Genomic DNA, 14,992 nt, shown 5'->3' on the forward strand with positions numbered 1-14,992 from the left:
TTTTACCGATGATTTTTAAAATGGCAAGAGTATCCCATTATTTCTTGCCAAATGTTTTTCCACTAATTTACAGTAAATTCTCGTTTGCGTTCACGGACAAGTGATATTGATATCGAATCCATTTATTGTCGAATAGATGGCCGTTCATTCTCTGCACTTCTTTTATTCGTTAGTAATTAATAGCCCGTTTTACGATTGTTTATCCGATTTTAAATTTACCAATGTACATTTCATCTGCACTCAAATCATGCATTGGATTGCTCTGTTTGGCTTTGGAATTTCACATTTGGCGTTTAGATGCAATGTTATAACTATTTTGCACGGTCAAGCTCCGGAAGTCTTAAAGCACTGAAATCAAAACAGATTTGACTCATTTTGATAGAAATGAAAGATGCTGAAATGAATGCTGCCTTTGATGTTCGATCAATTGTTTTATTGAACTGTTAAGGTGGGATAGATTCATAATGCTTCAATACTTAAGACACAATCACGTTGTTCCTGTCTTTTATTCAGATGTATGCATGTAAGCTAATAATCATTGGCATTTCAGTTAACACGGCACGTTTGTAAAAACCAGTTACTTTTACATCCGGAAGTTTCCCCGCGATGCGCATTTTTTCAATTAACCGGCATACAAATAATTTCTACCGTATTGTTACATGGGAGGTCTGAACAGGAATAAACAAGCTTTCTCAATTGAGACAAGTGGAGCTTCCGGAATCACATACAGCTCGATCTCGAGATACTTGTCTGAAACGGCGTTGCCTGAGTCTCATGCTTAACCCCACAGGAGTAACGCTCGTGTGAGTTCCACTCCGAGGCTGACAGGGTCAGATAGCTGCTCAAACTGAACGTGTTGTCCGTCTCCTGCTGGATCCAACTGGTCTCCACACCGTTCCCCTTGACACTGCCATCTACCGTCCACTCAATCTCCACAGTGCCCGGGTTAAACCCGCTCACCAAACACACCAGGGTCGCCGTGTTCTTTTCCGTGATTTGAACCGATGAAGGCGGAAGGAGGGATACCGATGGTTCCCGCGGACCTGTTTAAAATAAATTAGGTTCATGTGAGTTAAAGGACTGCATTTTTCAAACAGGAGATTTATTCTAAGATAATGCAATTTAAATTATGTCAATCACGGAATGTAATGAATAGTTCACTTAATTTTGCATGCATTTAAATGTACTATTTAATCCAAGAAGGACTGAATAGGAGAGACCGCTTTGTTTGCGTCTAACGAAATCATGTTGATCTTTAATGGCAGGCTGGAGCGTGGCAATGGATCTGACGAAGTCGAGAGAGAAGCTACGTTTGTTTCATTTTGTAACTGTATCCCTTGAAAAACAGAAGGAACACCATAGTATAGCTGCTGATAACACTTCATACAGTTGCCATGGCTCTACAATGAGATACCAAGGTGCCCGCCACCTTTAGAAATACGATTGATAATTTGAAAAGTTAACATATGTTAAAGTTGTGTTGATTCGTTAACGTGAAGAAATTGTAATCAGTTTTATTACAAGTGGATCGATCAATTATTACTAATGTAAAATAGTTGATTAACAGTTCACTCTCATCTCGTCTTGATAGCCAGTGACATTTCCATCACAGTATAACTCCACTATCGATATTTGATGGTTATCATTGCCCGAAAACAGAAGTATTCCAGCCATGTACTTAAGATGGCGACAAGAGCAGGGCAATGGGAGAATAACGCAATTCCTGATTCCCCAAAACTGATCGGTCATTTAAATGCAGTTTCCAACACACTCTCCACACTCGACATTACCCCATACAAAGCAGTCCATTCGACTGGCACCCCATCCTCTCCATGAAACATGTGCAAGATGCACTGCAGCAACTCACCAAGGCTCTGACAAATATACCTTCCAAATTCTAAAACTCTACTAACTGGAACGATATGGAAAGCAGGTGTATGGGGATACCACCACCTGCAAATTCTCAAAAGCATATCCCACCCTGTAATGGAACTATATTGCCGCTACTTCACTGGAGCTGTATTTAACACCAGGCATGCCCTCCCTTTACATCAGCTCTACCCCCTCCACAGCGTACACGTGCTGTAAAAGAATGGGGCGCATAAGAAGTCATAACAGACTTATCATCAGAAAAGTGTAAACAGGCTGCGCTGTTTAAACATTAGCGATTGTTTTACTCTGTCACCAATGCCAAAATCTCACCAATGCGTGCCCGTGCTGCTTGAATGGGAGATTTATGCAGCTGCATCTCATCGAGCAAGGATTACCTCGCAGAGATACTGTGAGAAGCCATGTCTATTATTTCAGTCAATTAAATATTCCCAATTACATTAATGCTGCATAGATTTTGTTTCGGATTCGGACTTCTCTGATCACTGACATCGAAATCACCAGCCGCTGAGATCAGGAACAATCGGGGAAAGAACAGGAAATCTCTGTCGGTAGTGCACATTCTCATTGGAAATCACACAACACCAGGTGTGATTACAACAGGTTTAATTGGGAGCACACAAGCTTTCAGAGCGACGCTCCGTCATCAGGTGATTGTCGCTCCGAAAGCTAGTGTGTTTCCAATTAAACCTATTGGACTATAACCTGGTTTTGTGTGATTTTTAACTGTGTACATCCCAGTCCAAAACCGGCATCTCCAAATCATTCTCATTGGACTATTTAACGATATCAAGAATCCAAGGACAATATAACGAGATGGTCGTGCATCTGACTTCATGCTCATTTTCCGTTTAACAAGACGCTACTAGTTCAGAGTTTCACCAGGTTTTGTTGATTGCAATTAAGGCCAGCGAATGCGCCGCTAATTTCATTGCAATTCGCATCCGCATCTTCAGGGAAGCAGTCGTGCCTTATTTGTTGGTCGCTTTGAGAATTGAGTTTTCCATTTGGTCCGCCAATTAGACAACACGTAACAAACGGCGGGAGTGTGGCGCTGGAAAAGCAAAGCCGCTCAGGCAGCATCTGAGGAGAAGGAGAATCGACGTTTGGGGCATAAGCCTTTCATCAGGAATGATGAGGGGCTTACACCCGAAACGTCGATTCTCCAGCTGGCCTCATTCCTCATGAAGGTCTTTTGCAGAAGCACACTCTCGACTCCTATCTACAACACCTGCAGTCCACGCTTTGTCGATCAATTCAAGCAGTTGGCGTTGGACACCATCATTTACTTATGGAAATCATTACTATATAGTTTAGTATTAAAGGATCTGGATACGAAATAATTTAAGGCAACCACGCCACAGCCCGAGGGTCCATTTCTTGTGTACGCCGACGAGAATCGCGGAACAGAAAAAAAGTGCCCTAAATATTTCACTAAAAATAGCAAAGGATCCTGGAGATTTGAAACAAAAACAGAAATTCCTGGAGAAACGTAGCAGGTCTGGCATCATCTTTGGAGAGAAAGCAAAGTTAACGTTTGTCGTCCAGTTCTAATGAAGGGTCACCGAACTGGAAACGTCAACTCTGCTTTCTCCCCTCACACGCTACTAGACCTGCTGGGAGTTTCTCTAGCAATTTCTGCTTTTTTGTTTCTTAAACACTTTCCCGTCCACTGGCACAGAGACGATGGCGCCAATTGTTCTTCTGGCCGCTGTAAAGCCGCTCAGCACAGAACAAACAGCAGAAAGCCTTATATACCTGCAAGATTCAGTTCTTAACCAGTCAATGTGCAGCTCCACATAATTTGGAAAGAATTTATATTCCCTTGTGAACAGAATTGTAGCAGAACTGTAGCAGATTAAAAAGTAGACATTCATAGTATTTTGCTCTTAAACGGAATCAACTTTTGAACTCTACGGGAAAAGGGGTTTTACTCACTGCCAACACTCAGCTTGGTGCCTGTGCCGAAGTAGTAGATGTAGTTATTCCACATGGCACAGTAATAGTCCGCGGCGTCTCCCGATTCAACTCTGCTGATACTTAACGTTCCTGTGTTGCCGGAGACAGAGCCCGAAAACCGGTCTGGAACACCTGAGGCTCTGTTCGTGCTGCTGCCAGCGTAGTGATAAAGCAGATACCGATGAGCACTTCCAGATTTCTGCTGATACCAACTAATGGCGGTGCTTCCTAAGGAGGCGCCCGACAAGGTGCATGTAATCTGGACGGTCCCTCCGAGGGAAGTCGATTTTGAAGGCGGTTGGTTTACTGTAATCTCTGCGCTCGACACTGGAGGAAAAAAATATCAAAAATCTTACTGCTGTGTACTTTGATCAAAGCCTGAATGTATTGAATATATACACATTTGAATGAGCACCCCAATCTTCGCAAAATTGATTTCACAATGAATTTAAATGTGTGAACACCCACCTGCAACGCAAAAACAGAAAGCAACAGTAACACGTGCCCAGTCAAACATGGTGAAAGGTTTAACCAGGCTGAGATGCAGTGAGAGCTGTTTAACCAGATGTACTCAGTACCTGAAAGGTTCACTCTTTTAATAAGATCGGACACCAAGAAGGTGTTGCCCTTTGCTGTTATGCAAATTAATATTTTCATTTCACCCAATCAGTCTCTGAAACCCAAAGACAATCTCAGAATCCCTTCAACATGCATCAAATACAAGAAAGGTTATAGAAAAGCAAGATGCAGCGGCAGCGGAAATTCCAAGATTAAACAGAAAATATTTAATGCAGGAAATATCGTGGAGCGAGCAAATGGTTCCACATTTCATTTCGTCACAATTGTATAGAAGCTAAAATCAACTTGCTAACAGCCTTACCACTCTCCCAGCGTGTGCTCCGTGCATTCTACATTGCTAAATTGGACTTGAATCTTCGAAACAAGCAACAATAAAAGATGTCAGAAACAGACTTAACGTTTCTAGTCCAGAGATTTCTTCAGTTCCGAAGAATGTAAAACGATATCTCTGTTATTTTTCTCCACAGGTGTTGTCAGACCTGCTGTGCTTCTCCAGTGCTATCTGATTTTTTTATGATTTCCAGCATCCGCAGCATTCTGTGTTTATATAAAAGATACCATTTAGCTCCTGAAGTGTGCACCACCTCTTTGACACATCCACCCAACACCCAAATGTCGCAGTGTTCAGGGAAAAGTGATGGGGTCCAGTCCGCTCAGTGTTGGCTCCGGCTCCATAAACGGGACAATTAGTCACTGGGAAGGACAGTTATACTCAAACACAAATACTTCCTGAACTAGTATCTCCAGAATTTTCCGTTACTTCTCTGAATTTCAACATCCTCTGCATTTTGATTTTGTAATACTTGCGTTTTTTAACACCTTAGTTGCAGTTACTGTCCGTTGGAGAAAATTTGTAATTTTGTTTAGGTTTCAAAGACTGTTTGGTTGAGTTGAAAACATCCATTAATGTTAATGTTAACACTGAGATCCATATATATTGTTAAGGAAATGTATTAAAGGTTACAGGCCAAAGTCAGGAATATGGCGCAGGCCCACATATCAAGCATATCACATTAAATTGCGGAACAGGGTCGAGTGCCTGAATGGTCTACTCCTGTCCCTATGTTCCATAGTTTCTCCATTGGTCAGTCATGACACCAAGACAGGCTGTGAAAAGAAATCAGACGAATAGGTGACAGATGGGGTTGAAGAACTGGCGCCAAATTCCGATAAAGTTGAATAATCCAAATGCGGGCGTTTTGTGCAACTCACGTGATTTCCACGGCAGGTTGAATTATTAATGAAATTCCAATCATGTCTCACACAGCAAGGACGGTGAGAACGAACTTTTGGTGAGAACGATTGGCGAGTTAATACGCGGTCAGTAACGCAGCAGATGGAGGATTCATGGTCCATGGATCCAAAAGGAGCCTGTGAATAAGTATGCAATTACATTGCATTTACTAACTCTGCTGTCGCCTCTTCATCAAAGCATGCGATGATTACTGTTGCCTCCCTCTTGCTGAGTTTAACATCTGTCATCGCAAATACTTGAACGTTTTTTAAGTTGGGGATAAAACTTTATTCAACTTCACTTTGCAAGTTTGACAAAAAACTGCGAAACTTTTCTTCAGTTACTGATGAAATAACGCACCAGGAAGAGGTTGCCTCTTTCTTTCCACAGGAAACTGCAAGGCCTGTTGAATGTTTGCAGCATGTTTTTATTCCGAAGGTTAAATTAGTTGAAACTAAGATTCAAGTACTTTGCAGTCTTATCTCTTCATGTTTATTCAAGGTATATTGTTGTAAATAGTTGTAAAAGTGTATAAAGCCACTTCCTTCTGAAAGAAAATAATGTAACAAGTAAAATGTGCTTTTTCCCCACAGTTTTCAGTAATTAAGTGAAATTTCAGGAAATTTCAGTTTTAAGTCATTTGCATTATTGGAAGGATTTTCATTTGATAGCATGACACAATTTCTTATCTAAAACATGTTCTGAGATTTCAAATTGTGATTTATACGGGATGTTCATTCCCTCACTTACTACGTCAAAACTTGAGCATTGATTTATTTGCCTCCTATACTAGCGTCACTTAACCTTCGGTCAAGTGTTCACAGAAGGACGATCTTATACCTCTGTTGGTTCTTCCTTTATCATCAAGATTTGATGCGATAACCCAGGTAAAGCTGTTGCAGCACACTACAACGACCTTAGCTCCGCGCTCAAGGGGATGCTTGAGGACATTCTCAAAATAGCTCAAACACCTCAAAAGGCTTTTCACTATCATAGCGAATCTTGCAACAGTCGGCTCGATGAATACATGGGCCTGGTACAGTATTAAATTCTCCTGTTTCGTTTTCTTAGTTCCAAAACGTTCAGTAGGGCCTAAAGTTTCTCGTAAATTTTGCAGCCCTTTTCTCGGCGGCCCTCCCTATATATGCTGTGCAAGCCTGGGGTGGACAAAGCTAAAAAACATACAACGCCAGGCTATATCCAACAGGTTTATTTGGAAGCACTAGCTTTCGGAGTGTTGCTACCTGATGAATAAGCAGCGCTCGGAAAACTGGTGCTACCAAATAAACCTGTTGGACTATAACCTGATGTTGCGTGATTTTTAACTTTGTCTTCCCTAAATATGAGTAGATTGTATATAAATTGTTTTGGCCTGATTCGGCACTGGGTCTTCAGTGATTTGTACAACGCATCAATGGCGTTATTCGATTGAAAATAATAACGTATCCACTTTTGCAGATAATACAAATCCAAACGTGAATGCAGAAAGCTTGGAGGCAGAGGGCACAAACAGGCTGAAAATACATAAAGAGGGTTTAACTGAATCCTAATAAGCTCAATGTGGACAAATATGAAGCAGTCACTTGTCAAAATTAATAACAAAGCAGAATATTTATAACCTATATGAAAATTCGAAATGTTAATGCCATAAAGTTTTCAGTGTACTAATATGGGGCATACAGAAGAAATCTACAAGGAGGAAGTGAGGTCTGGAGATGCTGGAGATCAGAGCTGAAAATGTGTTGCTGGAAAAGCGCAGCAGCTCAGGCAGCATCCAAGGAACAGGAGATTCGACGTTTCGGGCATGAGCCCTTCTTCAGGAATGGAGAAAGGCTTATGCCCGAAATGTCGAATGTCCTGTTCCTTGGATGCTGCCTGACCTGTTGCGCTTTTCCAGCAACACATTTTCAGCTCATACAGAAATAATTACCAGCAAACAATTTGCAACGCAAGTGGTTTGGAGAGTAAGAAAAAGTCACTCTCGCTCTAATTGCATGAGAGTAGTCTATGGGTGTGGGAGAAGCTGGTCGGGTGATACATTGCATGGCTTGGGCTTCATATTTATAGAAGGATATCATTGCGTTACAGCTGCTACAGGGAAGGGTCATGTGATAATTTTCTGGAGACACAGGGTCGGCCTAAGTTGTGAGGCTGAGAACATTGCGTCCATATTTTCAGGAGATCTGTGCAAATTCTGAAGGGCCTTGAGCTGCTAAACACTGAAAATGCGAAGTCTGGTATCTTTCAACCAGAAATCGGACATCAAAGTCTCAATTCAAAGTGAAACAAATGACTTTATTTTGTCATCAACACCTTTTTGAAAAACAATGAAGACTAAACTACTGTAAAACATTTGCAAAGGCGCTGATTTGTGGTATGTTGAAATATTAAACGTTTACCACTTCATTGATTATTTGCATGTTGCTATAGAATTGTTGCACAATTAACAATGACTGCAATTTATGTGGAACAGAATCAATAAGCATGATCTGAACTTGCAATTAACTATGAATAAAGAGGCAATCGGAAGGTAGAGGGGAAATCATTCTGCTGCCAGTGCCCGTGGGCTGTTACCACAATGAGGGCAAGTGAGCAGATGTGGGGGATGTAAAGGCCTGAAGTCTATTTGCATCTTTCTCGCATCCATGACCTGCTCTCTCCTGCTCCCGCAGGTCATGCTCAGCAGCAGGTAATCCGGCGCCGGGTCGCTGCGGGACTAAATTGCAACCGCTGTCATTTCAGCGACTCTCTCATGCACATGAACGCATTCTAAACTTGCTGGCAGAGAAGACACAAGCACTTGTGTCTATCGAGGCTGAATGCAACATTCTGATTAAAGACGGCCTGCGATGTTTCCAGCCCTAAAACATTTAACTCTTTTTGGAACAAATTAGGCTTTCCCCAAAGCATCTGTTACTTTCTGCAATAGGTTATCACTGTCTCATTCTTAAAACGTGTGCATCTGCGGCTCTAACTTCTTGACATGCATCTGACGTGACCTATGTGTTGATGAATAACGTGAAACGTGTACTTCCAAATTAGTAGGGGTATCGCTGTCTGTTATTGCGAGCGACAGACAAAGGGAGCGCCCCCTGCTGCTCCCTTTCATGATGTCTCGGTTCCTCCTTCAAAACACTTCCATATGACGTTGTGGAAAACCCACGGTTCTGTTGCAGGAACAACAGTCCATTGTAGACACTAAGCAGCTGCCGCTGCTGAAATACTGCCGTCACTAATTGATATCCCCATTGATCCCGTGGACTGCTCAGAGAATTGCATTTATAATTATTAGATATAACTAATTTTCTTGTTGATACGTAATTCCCTCTATCAGTTCGTGACATCTTCCCTGTACTTAGAGCCATACATCACGGAAACAGACCTTTCGGCTGAAAAAGTCCCTCATCTTCACCATGGATATCCAATCCCTCTACACTTCCATCCGGCACGACCAGGGCGTCCAAGCCCTCCGTTTTTTCCTCTCCAGACGTCCCCAACAGTACCCTTCCACCGACACTCTCATTCGTTTGGCCGAACTGGTCCTCGCCCTTAACAATTTCTCCTTTGAATCCTCCCACTTCCTCCAGACCAAATGGGTAGCCATGGGCACACGTATGGGCCCCAGCTATGCCTGTCTCTTTGTTGGCTACGTAGAACAGTTTATCTTCTGCAATTACACCGGCACCACTCCCCACCTCTTCCTCCATTACATTGATGATTACATTGGCGCCACCTCGTGCTCCCGCGAGGAGGCTGAGCAATTACTCAACTTCACCAACACATTCCACCCTGACCTTAAATTTACCTGGACCATCTCTGACACCTCCCTCCCCTTCCTGGACCTCTCCATCTCCATTAATGATGACCGACTTTACACGGACATTTCTTACAAACCCACCGACTCCCACAGCTACCTGGATTACACCTCTTCCCACCCTATCTCTTGCAAAAATGCCATCCCGTATTCCCAATTCCTCTGCCTCCACCGTATCTGCTCCCAGGAGGACCTGTTCCACCATAGAACACACCAGATGGCCTCCTAGAGACCGCAATTTCCCTTCCCACGTGGTTAAAGATGCCCTCAAGTGCATCTCGTCCACATCCCGCACCCCCGCCCTCAGACCACACCCCTCCAACCGTAAGAAGGACAGAACGCCCCTAGTGCTCACCTTCCACCCTACCAACCTTCGCATCAACCAAATCATCCACCGACATTTCCGCCACCTCCAAAATGACCCCACCACCAGGGATATATTTCCCTCCCCACCCCTTTCCGCCTTCCGCACAGATCGTTCCCTCCGTGACTACCTGGTCAGGTCCACGCCCCCCTATGACCCACCCTCCCATCCTGGCACTTTCCCCTGCAACCGCAGGAACTGTAAAACCTGTGCTCATACCTCCTCCCTCACCACTATCCAAGGCCCTAAAGCAGCCTTCCACATCCATCAAAGTTTTACCTGCACATCCACTAATATCATTTATTGTATCCGTTGCTCCCGATGTGGTCTCCTCTACATTGGGGAGACTGGGCGCCTCCTAGAAGAGCGCTTTAGGGAACATCTCCGAGATACCCGCACCAATCAACCACACCGCCCCGTGGCCCAACATTTCAACTCCCCCTCCCACTCTGCCGAGGACATGGAGGTCCTGGGCCTCCTTCACCACCGCTCAATCACCACCAGACGCCTGGAGGAAGAACTCCTCATCTTTCGCCTCAGAACACTTCAACCCCAAGGCATCAATGTGGAGTTCAACAGCTTCCTCATTTCCCCTTCCCCCACCTCATCCTAGTTTCAAACTTCCAGTTCAGCACTGTCCCCATGACTTGTCCGGACTTGTCCAACCGGCTTTTCTTCTTTGCCACCTATCCACTCCACCCTCTCCTCCCTGACCTATCACCTTCATCTCCTCCCCCACTTTCCCATGCTACTCTCTCCCCACCCCACCCTACTCCAGCATATCTCTCCATGCTTCCAGCTCACTGCCTTTATTCCTGATGAAGGGCTTTTGCCCGAAACGTCGATTTCGCTGCTCGTTGGATGCTGCCTGAACTGCTTTGCTCTTCCAGCACCACTGATCCAGAATCTGGTTTCCAGCATCTGCAGTCATTGTTTTTACCTACCTGAAAAAGTCCATGCCGAATGTAATTCCAAATTAAACTCGTCCCACTTGACTACGATTGGTTCATATACCACAAAGCATTTCCTATTTATTTGCGTATCCACATGTCTTTTATATTTTGGAATTGTACCCACATGTACCATGTCCTTTGGAAGTTCATTCCACACTTGAACGACACAGTTATCCCGAGTGTCTTTTTTGATTCTTTATCTCCTCAACTTCGACACATGCCTCCTAGACTTGAAATTCCCGACCATTGGGCCAATACACCTGCCATTCACCTTTTCTATGCCCCTCATGATTTTATATCTCTCTATAGGGTCACCTCTCAACCTCCTACATACCAATGAGAAACGTCCCAGCCTGTCCAGCCTCTTCCTGGAACTTAAACTCTCCATCCCTGACAAAATTCTGGTAAATCTCTTCTTAACCCTCTCCAGTTTAATGATAGCATACTTATAACAGGGCGATCAGAACTGTAGACAGCACGCCAGAAACGGCCTCACCAATGTACTACAAACCTCAACATGATGTCTCAACTCCCATACTCAAAGCTCTGAAGAATAAAGGCAAACGTCCTAATCGCATTCTTAACCACCCTGTCTGAATGTGACGCACACTTCAACCAATTATTCCCTAGCCTATCTATCCTACAACAATAGCCAAGGTCCTACTTTTACTTGTATAAGTCCTGTCTTTGTTTTACCAAAATACAATACTTCGCATTTATCCAAATTAAAAACCATCTGCCAACTCCTGAGCTCATTGGCCTAATTCGTCAAGGTTTCTTTGCAATCATAGATAACCTTTTTTGTACACTATACTGTTCATTTTCATGTCATCCACAAACTTACTAATCATGCCTTTTATGTCCTGATTTAATTCATTCATATAAGTGACAGACAAAAGTGGATCCAGGACCGAACCCTGCAGAACACCGTTTGTAACAGGCCTCCAGTTCGAAAAACAACCCTGCACCCTCACTCTCTGTCTCCTACTGTAAAGGTAATTTTGTACCCAATTGGCAAGCTGACCCTGAATCCCATGTGTTCTGATTTAATTAATTAGTCTACACTGCAGAACCTTATCGAAGGCTTTGAAAATTTCAAGTAAATATCTTAACATTAGATGGAGCACTAGTTGGGAATCTGGAAAAGCGCCGCCTCTCCCTGTCAGGTCTGGTAATTCAAGAATGGTTTCCATGTCGGCCACCCGGGTGGGACTTCATTCTAAGACGTGGGAAAACCGTGGCAATCCGGTCGGGATGTGGGGTGGGGCGGTGGGGAGGGGGGAATAATGTCTATGGTTTCAGTATCTCTGCATTGGGAATTCTCACCCAGATCTGTGTGAATGCACTCAAGCAAAGAGCATGCTGTTGGGTCAAGCTCTGCTGTTTGTTTTACGCTCAGACAATAATAGAAACCCTGTGGAACTATGTGCAGTAAACCTTCAGGTGAAATCCGATTAGAGGTGAAGTGATCTGAAACCAGGCTGGTGTTCCCGGATTTGGACGAATGAGCCGCTCAATTCCTCAATGAAATTCAATAGCCACAAATCCCATTTTAGCCCTCCATAAGTCCCAACCAATCGGAATCTTTTTGGTATTTCGTTTCTGTTTCCAAAAGATCTGAGGGGATGTGGCTTGGGGGAAGGTAGCTGGGAGGTGGTCGGAGGTGCGGGTGATGGTGATAGCCGGGCAGGTCATGAGGGCTGTGCTGAGCTGGAAGGTTGGAACTTCCCACCTATCCGCTCCACCCTCCCCTCCGACCTATCACCTTTACCCCCATCTCCGTCCGCCAATTGCACACCCAGCTACCTTCACCCATCCCTCTTCCATTTATCTCTCCATTCCCGAGGCTTCCCGCCTCATTCCTGATGGCGGGCTCCGGCCCAAAAAGTGGATTTTCATGCTCTTTGCATGCTTCCTGACCTGCTGTGCTTTTCCAGTAACACACTCCAACTCTGATCTCCAGCATCTGCAGACTTCAATGTCTCCCTGCTAGTCTGGATGACCATCTACCGAACTGATCAGTTTTAAACACCTGGATTCCCTTCCGAGCTTCTAACGACAAGGCAGCATAAACCACAAACTTCACCCTGTCACCCTCAAAAGACCATCTGACAACCATGCTGTCTGGGCCGAGTGTTTGGTCTGCCCAGTGGAAAACTACAGCTCAGTCAAAGAGCATTCAACTGAGATTCTGCGCCATTGACCCTCCAGAGTAAAAAAGAACGAAGATTAAAATCTTGATGACTGCACATCTTGCTCTTGATTGCATTTCATAGGATCACTCCCGCTATTTGCTGCTGGGTCAACTTTACAGATAACAGTAAGACGGATCAATTTTATTCAATGAGGTACATCCACAGGAACGTTTAAACTGTCAACTTTTAAATATGGAGTCATAGAATCATAAAGTACAGAAGATACCAACTGAACCATCGAGTCTCTGCACCTCATTTGAAGTGTGAAGAAAACAAAATTCATATACAAACCCTGTCAAAATGCCATAGTCATTCAGTGGCTCTGATGGAGCACATTGGCTCAATCATTTAAAATAAGAAAAAGATTCACATTGCCTGAATAAATTACATACAGATTTAGTGGCAGATCAAATGAATTGCTAGGAATGCGCTTTCCTTGGACAGGTAAAAACAATGAGTGCAGATTTTGGAAACCAGATTCTGGATTAGTGGTGCTGGAAGAGCACAGCAGTTCAGGCAGCATCCGATGAGCAGTAAAATCGACGTTTCAGGCAAAAGCCCTTCATCAGGAATACAGGCAGAGAGCCTGAAGGATGGAGAGAGAAGTGAGAGGAGGGCGTTGGTGGGGAGAAAGTAGGATAGAGTACAATAGGTGAGTGGGGGAGTAGATGAAGGTGATAGATCGGGGGCGGGTGGAGTCAATAGGTGGAAAAGAAGATAGGCAGGTCATAGTCATAGAGTCATAAAGATGTATAGCATGGAAACAGACTCTTCGGTCCAACCCGTCCATGCCAAACAGATATTGGAACCCAATCTAGTCCCACCTGCCAGCTCTCGGCCCATACCCCTCCAAACCCTTCCTATTCATATACCCTTCCAAATGCCTCTTAAATGTTGCAATTGTACCAGCCTCCACCACATCCTCTGGCAGCTCATTCCATACACGTACCACCCTCTGCGTGAAAACGTCGCCCCTCAAATCTCTTTTAAATCCTTCCCCTCTCACACTGAACCTATGCCCTCTGGTTCTGGACTCCCCCACCCCATGGAAAAGACTTTGCCTATTTATCCTATCCATGCCCCTCATAATTTTGTAAACCTCAATAAGGTCACCCCTCAGCATCCGACACTCCAGGGAAAACAGCCCCAAACTGTTCAGCCTCTCCCTGTAGCTCAGATCCTCCAATCCTCGCAACATCCTTGTTAATGTTTTCTGAACCCTTTCAAGTTTCACAAGTCATGGGGACAGTGCTGAGCTGGAAGTTTGGAACTGGGGTGAGGTGGAGGTGGGGGAAATGAGTAGATTCAGTGCAGAGGAAATGACCTGGGAGTTGCAGTGGGAGAGAGACTCCCTGAGATTCTTGTAGAGAGAGGAGGAAAACTTCTTCAAGGCAGGCATCCTTGCAAGAGGATACGCAGTAGGGTTAAAATTAACCAGGTAAAAACAATGACTGCAGATGCTGGAACAGTTAAAAATTTACAAGTAAATGACAAACTTTGTTTCGGTCGTGCGTCAGGAAAGAGTGAGAGTAGTTAAATGCAATATTTATGTGCTCAATTTTATACTTGCTTGATGGTGAAATACATTTAACAAAGTTAAGAGTTCCACAACACCAGGTTCCAGTCCAACAGGTTTATTTGGAAGCACTAGCTTTCGGAGTGCGGCTCCTTTATCAGGTGATTGAAGGAGCAACACTCCAAAAGCTGCTGCTTCCAAATAAACATGTTGGACGATAACCTGACGTTGTACACCTCAGTTCAACACCGGCGACTTTAAATCATGACTACATTTAACAATGATGTTTTATCATTTCAAGGATGTAGGCATGTAAGGATTTTTCCTGTTTGCTCTAGAACGGAATTGAAGTCAGTCTCCTTTGCAACTGACTAACAAATAAGTGCTTTGCAACCTGAAGTATCAAGTATTTTTATTTTGGCAGTACAATGCTTTTCTTGAAGCAGCGATATTCTTACCTATCTGAGACCCTACAACACCAGAGGTTG

At 43.9% G+C, this 14,992-nt stretch overlaps 1 protein-coding gene across 1 annotated transcript; it reads right to left on the minus strand.

Moving 5' to 3' along the window:
* Positions 1 to 720: 720 nt before the first annotated feature.
* On the minus strand, positions 721 to 6,656 carry LOC132827243 (immunoglobulin lambda-1 light chain-like). Its single transcript, XM_060843868.1, has 3 exons — positions 6,503 to 6,656; positions 3,829 to 4,176; positions 721 to 1,043 (listed from the first exon to the last, which is right to left on the minus strand). The coding sequence occupies exons 1-3, from the start codon at positions 6,654 to 6,656 to the stop codon at positions 721 to 723; spliced, it is 825 nt and encodes a 274-aa protein (XP_060699851.1).
* Between the last annotated feature and the right edge of the window lie 8,336 nt (positions 6,657 to 14,992).

This window comes from Hemiscyllium ocellatum, chromosome 24 (assembly GCF_020745735.1).
Source record: "Hemiscyllium ocellatum isolate sHemOce1 chromosome 24, sHemOce1.pat.X.cur, whole genome shotgun sequence".
NCBI classification, from domain to species: domain Eukaryota; kingdom Metazoa; phylum Chordata; class Chondrichthyes; order Orectolobiformes; family Hemiscylliidae; genus Hemiscyllium; species Hemiscyllium ocellatum.

Bases quoted from the DNA above. Each gene is read 5' to 3' on its own strand.
- LOC132827243 (XM_060843868.1), bottom strand. From the start codon at position 6,656: ATGATAGTGAAAAGCCTTTTGAGGTGTTTGAGCTATTTTGAGAATGTC. The intron at 4,177-6,502 runs GTATAAGATCGT...TTTTTCCTCCAG, and splicing joins TAAAGGAAGAACCAACAGAG to TGTCGAGCGCAGAGATTACA. The intron at 1,044-3,828 runs GTGAGTAAAACC...TATTTTAAACAG, and splicing joins CACCAAGCTGAGTGTTGGCA to GTCCGCGGGAACCATCGGTA.